Source organism: Mus musculus, chromosome 2, assembly GCF_000001635.26.
Source record: "Mus musculus strain C57BL/6J chromosome 2, GRCm38.p6 C57BL/6J".
NCBI lineage: Eukaryota > Metazoa > Chordata > Mammalia > Rodentia > Muridae > Mus > Mus musculus.
The window spans coordinates 134,510,269-134,526,881 of record NC_000068.7 but is presented as its reverse complement, the minus strand read 5'-3'; the positions used below and the strand labels follow the sequence as shown (position 1 = coordinate 134,526,881).

General features: G+C 38.9%; 1 protein-coding gene across 1 annotated transcript in view; it reads left to right on the top strand.

The window, feature by feature from the left end:
* The window catches only part of Hao1 (hydroxyacid oxidase 1, liver), a 56,992-nt gene that overhangs the window by 27,471 nt on the left and 12,908 nt on the right, over positions 1–16,613 (top strand). Inside the window, exon 4 of the mRNA NM_010403.2 lies at positions 3,722–3,897. Within this exon, the coding sequence (NP_034533.1) occupies positions 3,722–3,897 (176 nt within the window). The remainder of the gene's footprint in view (positions 1–3,721; positions 3,898–16,613) is intronic.

The window sequence follows — 16,613 nt, the reverse complement described above, 5'->3', positions numbered from 1 at the left end:
ATCTGTGCAGCATGGTGTCCCACTGAGGTCAGAAGCTGATACTGGGTCCCTTAGAACTGGTGTTATAGATGGTTGTGAGATGGCATGTAAGTGCTGGGAACAGAACATGGATCTTGGAAAAGCGGCCAGTGTTCTTCACAGCAAAGCCATATCATCAGACCTCAAATTTGCAACATTTTAAATCTCTACATCTGTGGTCATTTGTTACAGCAGCAATAATAAAATAAATGTAACCGTATTGAGTTCATTTTTATAGCAGCTTAACAATGAGTTCTGACTTTGTTGCCACACTTAACCCATGGATTTGAGACTGTGCCAGTTGTTTTCCCTCCTATTCTACCCAGTTGTTGCCCTTTATTTTGTACTGTACTTACATTCCAACAAACTTGACAATTTACACGTTGATTGCTTCTGTGACAGATGGAGATCTTTTACTCTCTTCTTTACTGGTATTTACTAAATATCTAAAACAGTGACAGATAATAGTGGTGCTTGGCATGTTATTTAATCAGCATATGAAATTTCCTAATATATATGGGATTTCCCCAATATATGGTAACTAGGAAAAAGTTGAATAAGACTGGAACTCCAATTTTATGGCCCTGGCCTGTCTTTAGAGCACTCGGTCACACTGAGGAGGAAGTGACCAGGGTATGCTCTGAACACTCTACTTTCCTAAGCACAGAAGAAAGACTGACTGCCTGTCCTCATGTCCTGTGAACTGGGAACCTGGCTTCCTCTCTGCACTTCGATGAAATTGCAAACTTAGCTGATTTTTACTTTGTTTTACTTTATTTTGGGAGTTTTCAGTATAGAGATGTGGCTTTATCCCTAGTATAATATTATCAATATTTATAAATCGTATGCTACCGTCAATATTCATTCTTATTAGACTATTAGTTTCTTTCAACATATTTAACTTTAGTAACTATTACTGTTGTTTGATATTGATTTTATTAAATCTAAGCTAATTTTTATGTTAGATTAAAAAATATACTAAGAGCCACTCCAGGCATAACAATTCCTTTACAAGGAAGAAAATTGATCTCTTTGCAGTATTTACCAGCTCAGGATTCTGAAAATTAAGATCTAAATAGATATGTTAATATTTTGGTGTTGTGCTTTTCATTCCTTACAAAATAAATATCAGAAGGTACTTTAAGGTTTAAGGGATATATATATATATATATGTGTGTGTGTGTGTGTGTGTGTGTGTGTATGTATATATATAATATATATACACACATATATAATATATATACATATATGATATATATTATACATATATATGCACACATATATGTCACAATCTGAATAAAAATAGCATTCTTGGCAGTTTCTTTCAGAGCCATCAGTAAAACACTCCGTCGCGGTTCTCTGTCAAGATATCTGAAAACTTTTTCTTGGCTTCTGGCTTTGAACAAAGTTTAGAGTAACAACAAGGCTTCATTGTGCCCTGAGATTTCTGTAAGGCAACATTCATTCAAGTGTTGATCTGCATTGCACGGTCCAAGAATAACAACAGTTATTTATATAATTTTATCCATGTTTCTGTTTTTTCCTATCCATCTCACCCTTTCACCCGCCCCTGCCGAAGCACTGCCGCCTGTTTGGAGTGGGGGCAGGGACACTTGCAGATGGTTTCCTTTTTTTTTTTTCCTTCATGTCTGATGATGGGATAGATTGTGCTTTTTTTCTCTTAACAATATTATTTATGTTTGGAGTTTAGTATCATTGATATAATGGGATAAGTTTCTCTCCCAAGAATACACGTATTGAACAGAAAGCTTAATTCCATTCACATTAAGGAGACCACAGAAGACCTAGGACTGTGACACACTGTATAACCCTAAGTGCTTTGACAAATGGAAAAGCTCAGGCATTTCATCAAAAGCCAATCACTAGACGGGCGTCAAGTATTTGGGGATGCTTTATGTCTTTATATCCACGAATCTTCAGGAATATGTTCAGTCCTTCAGAAGAAGCTGCCATGATACAATGGCCTGAATAGAGTTGTTTGGACCTGAAAATTAATGTCCATGGTATGGTCTGTGGTCCCTAAGAACTCCATTAGTCATTTTAGCTGAGGTGTCCCAAAGTGTAAACTAAGTACCAACCAGTTTTGTATGAAAAGATCTACAAATGATTTGAAAACAGAATTCCTAGATACTTCTATCTGCAGACATCCAGATGTAGTCATGGCTCCAGGATCTTTTCTACATTCAATGGCAGAGATGTTGCAGGGGAAAATGAGCTGGGACAAATGCAACAGTTCTGTTATCACATAAGAATGGGTAAGAGCTCAGTTAAAGCATGTAGGAGAGCAAGTTGAGTTCCAGTGATTTAAGAGAAGTTGTTCATGTAATTAGTTTGTAAGTAAATTGGGGAATTGTAGCCTGCTAAGCGGCATGGAAGAGACCATCTGCACAGTCACATTGCCAGTCATCCATGGGGTATGATCAGAACTGCAAGCAGAATGAACTTTGGCTTTAGCTTGGGACACTGTTCAAATAAATCCAAGAAGGGCATGCTAGAGCAAGGAAAAAGATACCAAGCATAGAGGATCCACTAGTAGAGTCTTGGTCATGAGTTAGAGAGCTACTTGGTCAAAATAGAACTAGAAGTTAGACTAGGAGAAGTTGACAGCTCAGAAGTAGCATGTCTAGGCTGTGGCTCCCTGGGGATTAAACAGCCACTGGCCAAGTGTATTTTGGAAAGTGAAGATTGCTGGCATATAGGGATGTATGAGCAGAAGAGGAAGGCAACAAAAGGGGGGATTTTGTGAAGACTGATTAAACTGTGGGTAACTGAAGCACCTAATCCGGTGAGAATATTCTGTGATCATATGCATATTATATCTCAGAGTGAGTCTACCCAGAGGTGCAGAAGATGACACTTCCAGGTTGCTGGGTGGTAATGGAAGTCTGGCACTAAGACACACACACACACACACACACACACACACACACACACACACACACACACACACAAACACACATGAAAGAATGATGGTTGGTGATCACTTGAAAGCCAGGCTCTTGTCAAAATTCTCCGGAAGATCAGAGTTTGAGACAGTAACCAGGCAACCAGAGAGGACAGGAGGGAACTAAGAGACACTTCCTGATCTCCATCAAAGCCTCCAGCACAGCACATCTGAACTAAGAATATATAGTTAGCAGTCAAATAATCCAGGCCAGATCCCCAATAATGTCCTGAGCTAGTTTTATTCTCGGTCACTGCATTCTGCAAGTGAGTTACTATTTTCTATATAAGACAGGAATTGTGGTGATTCAATGTTACGTTCTAAGAGATTTTCAAAAGGAGAAATGTGCAAATATGAGCATATAAAAGGCCTTTGTAAACCATAAGGCAAATGGTTTCTATTATGCTGAATTTGTGTGGCTGGCTGAAAATAGCATCCAGTCTATTGTCTGTAGCTGTAAAGTGACTGAAACAGGAAACATTTGAATGTGGCCACATATTGATAATCAAAACTGATTTGTCTGAATAAGACACACTTACATAAAGTAAACTTTAGTTGGGTAGTCAAAATCACTGGATGGTCACAGTTAGAACATACTTCTATATCAAACGGGAAATTCCACAGACAACCAGCCTGTAGGTGGCTGAGTACGTTACAGAAAGGGGGACTTTATTTTTTTTATTTTCACCAAGTCAGATATAAACTGTCTCTAATTCCTATTCTATGTATCTATTCTAGGATGAAAAACTTTGAAACCAATGATTTGGCATTTTCTCCTAAGGGAAATTTTGGAGACAACAGTGGACTTGCTGAATATGTGGCACAAGCTATAGACCCATCTCTCAGCTGGGATGATATTACATGGCTCAGACGATTGACATCACTGCCTATTGTTGTAAAGGGCATTTTGAGAGGTTTGTCATTTCTCTACTTTGCTGCACACTGATTTTACAATCATTTATGGATAAAGTCATGGCAGATGCCCTATCATTTGATAAAACAAATGATATTATAAATTGAAAGATGTATCAGCTTCCATTTTTCTCTCAAAACATTTATGTATGTCCATATGCCTTCATGGCAGAATGTGTGCTAAGTAATGCATAGAGCCTTGAGATATCAGAGAAGGGCATCAGATATTATAGAACTGGTTTATAGGCACTTGCGAGTCACTATAGGTGAGGGGAACCAAACCTGGATCTTATGCAAGAGTAGTCAGTGTTCTTAACCACTGAGATCTCTCTGTTATCTTTCTAGACATCCATTTCTCTCCTTTGGTTTTAGTAAACCTCTTGACTGTGGACAATATTCTGTGATAGAGTTGAACTCCCATTAAATAGAAAGTAATTTCTTTCCAAAATATTGGAATGCCATTGCCTTATTTTGGAGCTGTTACTGAGTCACAGAGCTTGACAGAACCTAAACAGAACATTATGAGCTCATTGCTTATCTGAAGGCAATAGTAGTTGATCTCAGTCTAAAGAGAAGCCCCACAGATGGCACTGTGGCCACCAGAACTATTTCAGGAGAACTTTTTTCTTTTTATTGCCTTCCTTCCTATGACTAATTTTTGACTAACTTTTGAATGTGTCAGACTCTACACAGTTTCTCTTTGGAGAATGGTAGAAGATTGTAAAATTCCGAGTTATTAAGCTGTGGGTATTAAGAAATCGGGCTCTGAATTTGGCTTTTGCATATATTTAAATTCACCTGGAAACTACAAAGATCATAATGACTTTTCAGTAGTGTGTTCATTCATGGAAATGCCTTCTCACCTTTAAAAATATTTAAAACACTTCTAAAAAAGAACTGGTCCTAGGGAAACTACCCAAAATAAGTTTAAAGTAAGGAGTTTGAGTAAGAAAATTTGAGATGAGAGCGTCTACTAAAATCTAAGAATCTAAGGATACAGATTTAATTTGAACATATGCCTTCACGTCCATATGTGCACTATATGTGCATAGAGCCTTTGGAGGTCAGAGGAGGGCATGAGAGCTTATGGAACTGGATTATAGGCAGTTGGGTTAAGAGCCTCTGTAGGTGTTGGGAACCAAACCCGGGCCTTCTATAAGAACTGTCATTGTTCCCTATTCAAGCCATGTGTCCCTATTCTAAAGCTCTGGGCATGCCATTTATTCATTTATCCACTTAGTTATGCATTTATTATGCTAGCTCTGTGCTGACTTTTGAAATATAACAACTTAATGGCCTGAGCCAAAATTATAAATGTTTTTACAGGAAATGTTTTGTGGGAAAGCATTTGGAGTATAATAAAATAGAGAAGATGCTGATGGTGAGATATGAATCTATAGAGTAGACTGCAGTAGACATAAAGTGCTATCAGGCAATTTTAAAGGTAGGCTAAATAATCTTATTTCAGGGTGAAAGTTTATGGGATGGGTTTTGCAATCTTATCAGATCACCAAACTATTCCAGACTGAAATATTAGTAGAATAAAGTAGCTGTAGGTAACAACTTAGGTAACATGTACGCAAACTAAAGAATGTAGACTTAAGGAGGAATTAGCATCCTAATTCATTCATGCCTTCTGCAAGGGCCCTAACACCATGCACAGTCAACTATCCGGAAGTCAGGGAGCACAGCTATCATGTGGCAGATTGTGTGTAAACTCAGATCAATGCTGGCAAGAGACTGGACATGTGCAAATGATTAAAAGATTAATACATTAACTTCTAGAGGAACTGGTCTGAACACATGAAGATGTATGAAAGTTTACACTAGCTCCCAGACTAGCTGAATTAAACAGGGGACAGATGAAGTAACAAGGTCATTTCTGAAGTTCTGTCACTTAACTGGCATCACAGTTCTGGATTCTCAACTTATATCATTCCATACAACTTTATCCTGTGGCATAATCAAGCAAATCTGCTAACTTAGGTTTGATAACAAGTGGTCAGTTGAAAACCACTTGCACATCTGGATCTGTAGCTTGCAATCACTATGCCTAGGACTGCCCCCACTCTATTGCCCAGCAACACCACCTCTCTTCTTCTCCAAATGGGTCATCTGGCTCATTTCTCCAGGGTTTCACAATATTTAGCACACAATAGATAAAGTGATCCCTAGGTAAAATGCCTGGTGAAAACAACGAGTCTTTCTAATTAGAGAGAGCTCAAAAGGCATGATGAAGACTGTAGGGTTGGAAAGGAAGTTATTCATACATGTAAAGTTTATACTGTCTAGTTTGTCTGTAACTGTTTACTTCACTTATTTATTAAACAAAAATCATCTCCATGACAACAAGTATCTCAAGTAACACGTATGCTCAGCCTGAACTTCAGGAAAAGCTGAGGCAGTTCTGAGAAGCCCAATTCTCATCAATTCACACGTTCACAATTTTACCTATAAGTCACATGGGTAGACTGAGATCATTTCCTCCCCTCCCCTCTCCTCCTGTCCCCTTCCCTTCCTTTTCTGTCTTTTCATTTTCAATTTCTTTTTAGCAGAAGAACAGAGAGTCTGATTTTGGAATATGAAACCATGGGTAGCCGGGAAGTTCTAGAAGCGTCCACCCTTACTACCATTTCAGGAATTGCATTTTTAAAAAATGCAAATTGGAATGAGAGATGTAATCTGTTGCAGTGGTTAAAATCTGCCCCTGGAGAACATTAGCAATTTTCCAACCCTGTGCTTCAGACAAGATTTTGTCTTTACTAGAACTCATGCTAACAAACAAACAGAATCTAAGAGCAAATTCATAGTGCTTCTTGGAGTTTCCTTTCTTTGATTTTTTTAAACTGTTCTTTTTCACTTTCATTAGGAGTTTTTGCTTTGAAGAAACACTTCTCTAATTAGATCTTTTCACATATACTAGGTTAGAAAATTCCTAACAAATATTACTTCATTATCCCTGGATTATTTTCAAAAGTGTTGATACATATCCAAAATATTTTAGTTCTTAAACTTACACAAGTTACTGAATCCCCTAGTGCTTGAAGTTAGCCCTATGGAGTTTAAACTTGACTTTGGTAGTTTGAATATGTAGAGCAATGTATGATATGACAGCGCATGGTGTATTAGCCTGTGACGATTGTCTTTCTTAAACACTCAACTGACTTAAGGACAAAAGCACAAAATTAGAAGGCCACATCATGTTCTCTGAGGATTAGTGAAAATGTCAATGATTTGTAAATATTTTGCCAAGCCAGAACATTGTGACCCTTTAAGTAGCGTTTTGGTCTGAGTTATAAAATAAATAATTAAATTAAAACTTAAAACACAAACTCATGGGCAGGTTTCATAAGCAGTTAACAAATAAAAAACCCTTTTATCTGACTGTGTTTCTTCCTGTCTCATACACTCATAATTCCGTCATAACAAGCCATTCTGTCATTTGCCCAACAGCCCAGCAGTGCCTAGAGAACATGGAAAATGACTCTCAGTGGTCTGGATGACATAATTTTTTTAAAAAGTATCATTTCTTCAAATGGAAGAGCCTCTCTAATCTTATCCTGGCTAAAGTATGACTTCCTTGTTTCAAAACATTCAGTAAGTGAGTTTTGCCCAACTTTCTCTACCTGCTGACTGGAGTAGCACCCACTCATTGTCATCCCAAGAAAATAGAAAGAGAAGTCCCTTTATATCTGAGGGTCCAATGTGTGCCGGGCGCTTTCTGAGCACCCAACTTCTTCACTCCACAAGCCCATACAATGCAGGTCACTGTCTTCACTGGGTGGTTTAAGATATTGACACAGAGAAGGCAAGAGATTCTCTGCTCACACAAAAGAGGGGCTACTTGAAGGTAAACAGGAGACTGTCTATATGCTCAGCACTGGACTTAAACAATCTTAGTTACAATTTTTTAATACATTTGGTTTGATATCTAGACAACCAGAGGCAGCTACAGCATGTTAAAATATATGTTTGGCTACATCTATATTTTAAATATCATTCTGTACCATATCTCCTTATGGCTACAATGTCAAGTGTGGTGGCATCTGCCGGTCACAGGTGGCTATATAAATTCATAAAAGTTAAAGTAAAACTTCAGTTACTGAGTCAGAAGGCCACATTTCAATTCTTTTCTATTTTACTTTTTAGTTAGCATGCAAGGTATTGAGTTCCATTATGGGAATTTAGAGCCTATTTTTTACCTGTTTGGTTAAGCCTCTATCCCAATTTTCTCCACCACCACCCTGGCCTCCTTTCTACTCTTCTTCCTGTTTACATAGTACTTGTCCTGTTTCCTTCTCTTTCTCAGCTCTTCCTTTTCATGCTCTCATGCTCTTCTTTCTATTTTTGTGGCCTAAACCCACATGGGTGGTTACATATATGTGAACACTGAAGCCATCACCTGCATTTGAGAGTGAACACACATTATCTGCCTTCGTGATTCTATGTCACCGTGCTTAGTTAAGAATCATTTTAGGATCCACCCATTTTCATGAAAATGACATTATTCTCTGCAGTTGAATAAAATTCCATTGTGTATATGTATTTCATTTTCAGTTTTCATTCATGAGTTGAGCAGCTAAGTTGGTCCCATTTCTCAGCTCATGTGAATACAGTAGCAATTAAGGTGGATGTGTAAGTATCTGTGTGAGCATGTAGAGCACTTTGGGGATGGCCCCAAGTGGTTTAGCAGGGTCACCTGGTAGTTCCATATGTTTCCTTTTTAGTTTTCAGGAAGTCACTTCTCTGACACTCCATGGGTCTGTGCTCATTTTAACCCCCACCCCCACCCCAGCAGTGAGTAAGTGTTTCTGCTCCTTCACATCCTGTCTTCTGTTTTCTTGATGATAGTATGGTTGACTGAAGTGAGATGGACTTACCAAGGAATATTTATGTGCATTTCCCTGTTGGCTAAAAGTCTTGAACTACTTAAAATATTTACTGACCATTTGTGCTCTTTTGAGAAAGGTATCTTCCTTGTATTAGCCTATACTGACTGGTAGTTTTGCTTGTGTGGAACTTTTAAGAAATAACTATTTCTCTATAGTTAAACTAGTATTTTATGTGTATGGGTATTTTACCTGTACGTATGCTTGTGTATCACATGCATACATACATGCATTCTCATGCATGTGGTGTCTCAAGCAGAGGCAAGAAGAGGGTTCAGATATCCTGGAACTGAAGTCATAGACAATTGTCACTGGGTACTGGGAATCCAACCTAGGTCCTCAGCAGGAGCAGCCAGTGCTCTCAACCGTGGAGCCATCTTTCCAGACCATGGTTCTTAAAACCGTCAGCTTTAAAACAGATACATATTGTAGATATTAACATGCTGCTTGAAGTCAAGCTGACAAATATTTTCTCCTATTCTAGGTGATTTTACCTCTTTGGTGGATAGTTTACTTTGTTGCATAGAAACTCGATAATTTCATGTACTACCATTTGTTAATTCCTGGGACTTTTCCTGAGGAATTGAAGTCTTTTTTACCAAATCTTTATCTGTTCCTAAATTTTGAAATAGTTTTTCTGTCTTTCCTTACAGCAATTTAGTGTTTCTGGTTATAACTTTTTCTTTTACTCTTTTTTCTTTTATTCTCTTTGAATTATTTTCTGCATGCAGGGTTGAGTATATGTATCTGTTTTTATTCTTCAGATGTCCAGTGTCACCAGTTCCATTTGCTGAACAGGCTGTCCTGTGTGTAGGGTTAAATGACCATATCTATGTGAACATTTTCACCACCACACGAAGTTCTACTGAACCAGATACATACACACTTAGATCCAGCTAGTCTAGGCATCTTACTGGCAAGGTCTTCTGATTATCTCCTCCCTGGGATTAAGGGTAGCCTACCATACCTATCTGGCATTTACATGGGTCCTGGGAACTAGAACTCTGGCCCCCCAGTCTTGTATACCAACTGCTTTATATGTTGAGCTATTTGCTCAGCCTGACTTCTTTTTTTTTTCCATTTTTTATTAGGTATTTAGCTCATTTACATTTCCAATGCTATACCAAAAGTCCCCCATATCCACCCACCCCCACTCCCCTGCCCACCCACTCCCCCTTTTTGGCCCTGGTGTTCCCCTGTACTGGGGCATATAAAGTTTGCAAGTCCAATGGGCCTCTCTTTCCAGTGATGGCCGACTAGGCCATCTTTTGATATATATGCAGCTAGAGTCAAGAGCTCCGGGGTACTGGTTAGTTCATAATGTTGTTCCACCTATAGGGTTGCAGATCCCTTTAGCTCCTTGGCTACTTTCTCTAGCTCCTCCATTGGGAGCCCTATGATCCATCCATTAGCTGACTGTGAGCATCCACTTCTGTGTTTGCTAGGCCCCGGCATAGTCTCACAAGAGACAGCTACATCTGGGTCCTTTCAATAAAATCTTGCTAGTGTATGCAATGGTGTCAGCGTTTGGATGCTGATTATGGGGTGGATCCCTGGATATGGCAGTCTCTACATGGTCCATCCTTTCATCTCAGCTCCAAACTTTGTCTCTGTAACTCCTTCCATGGGTGTTTTGTTCCCAAATCTAAGGAGGGGCATAGTGTCCACACTTCAGTCTTCATTCTTCTTGAGTTTCATGTGTTTAGCAAATTATATCTTATATCTTGGGTATCCTAGGTTTGGGGCTAATATCCACTTATCAGTGAGTACATATTGTGTGAGTTTCTTTGTGAATGTGTTACCTCACTCAGGATGATGCCCTCCAGGTCCATCCATTTGGCTAGGAATTTCATAAATTCATTCTTTTTAATAGCTGAGTAGTACTCCATTGTGTAGATGTACCACATTTTCTGTATCCATTCCTCTGTTGAGGGGCATCTAGGTTCTTTCCAGCTTCTGGCTATTATAAATAATCAGCCTGACTTCTTAATTGCTTAAGAGGAAAAGTAGAACATAAAAAAGAGGTATAAAACACAAACACTAAAACAAAAATGAAATTCTTGGGTAGTTGAACAAAAGTCAGGGACATTTCCCCAAATAAACAAAATAACAATGAAAATAAGACCAATACAATATTATAGCTAAGTAGATGCTAGATACACAGATGGGTATAAAATGTCAAATGTCTAACTGACTTTTTAGATAGAAAATACACAAGGAATTGACAGGAAGACATTGTTAATGATAGAGAAGTCTAAATTTTGGTGATGTAAGTCATTAGACTAAGAAAAAATCATACCTTATCATAGATGATATGGTAGAAAAATAAAATGTATATAAAGTGAGAAAAATCAAGAAAAAAGTTTATTATGAAGGACTACAGACAAGACTGTCATTTGTCTTCAGGTCAACAATTGTTTTCATCAAACAAGGAGAAAAGTCTTTAAGGTTCTATGGAAAACAGTTGCCCAACCTTGAGTGTGTTACAGCTCATCTCGGCAAGCACATAAAGAGATCAGTCAGGGGTTGCCAGTTGTTTTCTCATTGAACTGTTTTGGGGCAGCTATTCATGAGCATACTACAGACAAAAACGTAAACCAAATGAGAACTTACCTCCTCCTGTTTGTAAGAGACTTAAAGCAGAGAAAACAGGAGAATGAAGGTGGACAGGCCAGAGAGAACCCACTGAAGAGCAAAGCAAGAAGGCAGAGAGAGCTGAGCAGCTGTCAAGGGATGAGAGGTAGTAACACAAAGGGCTTAGCTGCAATAATGGAAAGGTTTGAGACTCTGATACTCAAGTCTCATAATCACGAGAACAAAAGAAAAACAATTAATCTCTATGTAAGTCAAGTCATGAACCAAAGTCTGTAAGTCCAAGCATGAAGCAACAATGAAACGCAAAGTAGGAATGGCTGATATTGGAAGCCATCTTGGTATCCCCTTTCCTCCACAAATTTAACAAATTTCTTTAAAAAATGAAAACAAAAATTAAAATTAAATTATGAAAGATGAAGTTTTTCCTTTTTCTATCCAAATGACTGACAGTATTCATCAGTGCCAATAATCTGCCATCGTAAATAATGCACCAGTTATGTTGAGAGGACTAATCCCGCAATGTCAAATGACCTCTTAAATTCATCAAAAGAATACATTTAAACCAGTTACTCATATGAAACGAACACAGACCATTTCCCTGGATAAAATGTCTTTGGGGCTGTCAATCAGAGCTTATACTTGCTAATTTTATTTTATTCTTTTAAAAGCCACAGGATAGAAAAGTAATTCTTCTTTTTCTATTTCATATATATGTACCATATTTACATAATTTCCCCTTATTCTCCTCTCTCCAAATACCCTGTAGTACTTTCTTTTTCTTTGATTCAGCTTACAGTTCCATATTATAGTTCATCATGAAGATCACGAAAGGAAGAAAGAGCATAAAACAGGAGGTAGGGACTGATGCAGAGGCCATGGAGTGATGTTGCTTACTGCCTTGCTCCCTAAATCTTGGTTTGCCTGTTTTTTTATGTACCCCAGAACCAGTTGTTGAGGGATGACACTACCCACAAAAGAACTGGGACCTCCCACATCAATCATCAATCAAGAAAAGTACCTATTAGGCTTGGCTACCTGCTTGTTTAGTAGAGGTAGTTTTTAAAATTGAGGTCCCTTATTTTTGTACAAAGCTAGCTTTTTTTTTTTTTCACATTGACAGAAAACTATCCAACACAGAGATGACATAGAGACACACACATGCACTTTATAAATAAATTTATAAATACAACTTGCTGAATTCATTTAGTGATCCTCATACACATATTCTTTTAGAGCTGACCCCTTGTTATTGTTCCATGGATTCCCCGCCCCCCTTGATTTCGACTTTGGAGACAGTGATTCTTCAGGTCATAGCAATTTTTAAGTTGGAGTCTCAAATACCCACTAGGAGTAATAATAGTCACAGTGATAATAGTATTAAGACTCAACAAATTACTATATACAATAGAAATGGGACGAGAGTCAAGGTTTAGCATAGATGGTTTATGGTGAGGGTTTACCTCATCTGTTTCTTCAAAGGGACAAGAAGGCAGAGCTTTTTCTTATAAGGAAAATCTCCCTCCCTCTCTCTCTCTCTTTCTCTCTCTCTCTCTCCTTTTAGTTGATGTTTTGTGAATTTCACATTATGCACCCCAATCTCACTCATCTCCCCATCCTTTTGTTTCTGCCCTCTGCCGTTGCAACCTCCCTCAAAAAGAAAATAATCCTGTTATTGTGTTTCACTTTCATGAATTTATCCAATACTAATTACCTATTAGAGATTCCATCTGTAAATACTATCATATCAGACACTAAGTGTCTTAGTTTCCATTGATGTGTGGAGATACTATGACTAAGGAAATTCTTATAAAGGACAATATTTAATTGGGGCTGGCTTGTAGGTTCAGAGGTTCAGTCCATTATCATCAAGGTAGGAGCATGGCAGCATCCAGGCAGATGTGGGGCTGGAGTAGCCTAAAGTTCTACATCTTGATCCAAAGGCAGACAGGAGAAGACTGGCTTCCATGTGGCTGGGAAGAGCATCTCAAAGCCAAACCCCACAGTGTGAAACTTCTTTCAACAAGGCCACATCTACTCCAACAAGGCCATACCTCGTGCCACTTCAAACTACCACCCTAAGGTTTCAAAAGAATTTGAAGAGGATTGAGGTACTCAGACCATAACATGTTGACGTAACATCATCAATATGTACCTATTATTTTAAAAAGATAATATCACTATCATTCTTCAAAGAGTTTAGTTTTAGTATATCATGACATATAGTGGAAAATGATGTAGCACAAAAATTAAAATAATCAGAATTACAAATTGTTGGGCATCCTTTCCCTGGCCCCAGAAGTCTATGTTAGGCTTTCCTCAGCCTCAGAAGTCTGTTTCCTTTCTGTCTGCTTCCTTGCTGCACTGAGCAGTGAGAATGTCTTAGACACCTAAGATGTAAATATTAGCATCGTGCCTGCTCAAAAGGATACAGATTGCTCAATGAAATTGTTGGGTTTCAAACTGCAATTTTTTAATTAGATATTTTCTTTATTTACATTTCAAATGTTATCCCCTTTCCTAGTTTCCCCTCTGAAAATCCCCTATCCTCTCCCCACTCCCCCTGCTCCCCAACCCACGTACTCCTGCTTCCTGGCCCCAGCATTCCCCTTTACTAGGGCATTGAACCTTCACAGAACCAAGGGTCTCTCCTTCCCTTAATGACTGACTAGGCCATCCTCAGCTACATATGAAGCTAGAGCCACGAGTCTCTCCGTATGTTTTCTTTGATTGGTGGTTTAGTCCCAGGGAGTTCTAGGGTTACTGGTTAGTTCATATTGTTGTCCTTTGGTCAGAGGACAAATTCTTTTTTTTTTTTTTTTTTTTTTATTAGGTATTTAGCTCATTTACATTTCCAATGCTATACCAAAAGTCCCCCTTACCCAAACACCCCCACTCCCCTACCCTCCCACTCCCCCCCTTTGGCCCTGGCGTTCCCCTGTACCGGGGCACACAAAGTCTGCGTGTCCAATGGGCCTCTCTTTCCAGTGATGGCCGACTAGGCCATCTTTTGATACATATGCAGCTAGAGTCAAGAGCTCAGGGGTACTGGTTAGTTCATAATGTTGTTCCACCTATAGGGTTGAAGATCCCTTTAGCTCCTTGGGTACTTTCTCTAGCTCCTCCATTGGGAGCCCTGTGATCCATCCATTAGCTGACTGTGAGCATCCACTTCTGTGTTTGCTAGGCCCCGGCATAGTCTCACAAGAGACAGCTACATCTGGGTCCTTTCAGTAAAATCTTGCTAGTGTATGCAATGGTGTCAGCATTTGGAAGCTGATTATGGGGTGGATCCCTGGATATGGCAGTCTCTACATGGTCCATCCTTTCATCTCAGCTCCATACTTTGTTTCTGTAACTCCTTCCATGGGTGTTTTGTTCCCACTTCTAAGGAGGGGCATAGTGTCCACACTTCAGTCTTCATTTTTCTTGAGTTTCATGTGTTTAGGAAATTGTATCTTATATCGTGGGTATCCTAGGTTTTGGGCTAGTATCCACTTATCAGTGAGTACATATTGTGTGAGTTCCTTTGTGATTGTGTTACCTCACTCAGGATGATGCTCTCCAGGTCCATCCATTTGGCTAGGAATTTCATAAATTCATTCTTTTTAATAGCTGAGTAGTACTCCATTGTGTAGATGTACCACATTTTCTGTATCCATTCCTCTGTTGAGGGGCATCTGGGTTCTTTCCAGTTTCTGGCTATTATAAATAAGGCTGCTATGAACATAGTGGAGCATGTGTCCTTCTTACCAGTTGGGGCTTCTTCTGGATATATGCCCAGGAGAGGTATTGCTGGATCCTCCGGTAGTACTATGTCCAATTTTCTGAGGAACCGCCAGACTGATTTCCAGAGTGGTTGTACAAGCCTGCAATCCCACCAACAATGGAGGAGTGTTCCTCTTTCTCCACATCCTCGCCAGCATCTGCTGTCACCTGAATTTTTGATCTTAGCCATTCTCACTGGTGTGAGGTGGAATCTCAGGGTTGTTTTGATTTGCATTTCCCTGATGATTAAGGATGTTGAACATTTTTTCAGGTGCTTCTCTGCCATTCGGTATTCCTCAGGTGAGAATTCTTTGTTCAGTTCTGAGCCCCATTTTTTAAGGGGGTTATTTGATTTTCTGAGGTCCACCTTCTTGAGTTCTTTATATATGTTGGATATTAGTCCCCTATCTGATTTAGGATAGGTAAAGATCCTTTCCCAGTCTGTTGGTGGTCTTTTTGTCTTATAGACAGTGTCTTTTGCCTTGCAGAAACTTTGGAGTTTCATTAGGTCCCATTTGTCAATTCTCGATCTTACAGCACAAGCCATTGCTGTTCTGTTCAGGAATTTTTCCCCTGTGCCCATATCTTCAAGGCTTTTCCCCACTTTCTCCTCTATAAGTTTCAGTGTCTCTGGTTTTATGTGAAGTTCCTTGATCCACTTAGATTTGACCTTAGTACAAGGAGATAAGTATGGATCGATTCGCATTCTTCTACATGATAACAACCAGTTGTGCCAGCACCAATTGTTGAAAATGCTGTCTTTCTTCCACTGGATGGTTTTGGCTCCCTTGTCGAAGATCAAGTGACCATAGGTGTGTGGGTTCATTTCTGGGTCTTCAATTCTATTCCATTGGTCCACTTGTCTGTCTCTATACCAGTACCATGCAGTTTTTATCACAATTGCTCTGTAGTAAAGCTTTAGGTCAGGCATGGTGATTCCACCAGAGGTTCTTTTATCCTTGAGAAGAGTTTTTGCTATCCTCGGTTTTTTGTTATTCCAGATGAATTTGCAAATTGCTCCTTCTAATTCGTTGAAGAATTGAGTTGGAATTTTAATGGGGATTGCATTGAATCTGTAGATTGCTTTTGGCAAGATAGCCATTTTTACAATGTTGGTCCTGCCAATCCATGAGCATGGGAGATCTTTCCATCTTCTGAGATCTTCTTTAATTTCTTTCTTCAGGGACTTGAAGTTTTTATCATACAGATCTTTCACTTCCTTCGTTAGAGTCACGCCGAGATATTTTATATTATTTGTGGCTATTGAGAAGGGTGTTGTTTCCCTAATTTCTTTCTCAGCCTGTTTCTTCTTTGTGTAGAGAAAGGCCATTGACTTGTTTGAGTTAATTTTATATCCAGCTACTTCACCGAAGCTGTTTATCAGGTTTAGGAGTTCTCTGTTGGAATTTTTAGGGTCACTTATATATACTATCATATCATCTGCAAAAAGTGATATTTTGACTTCCTCT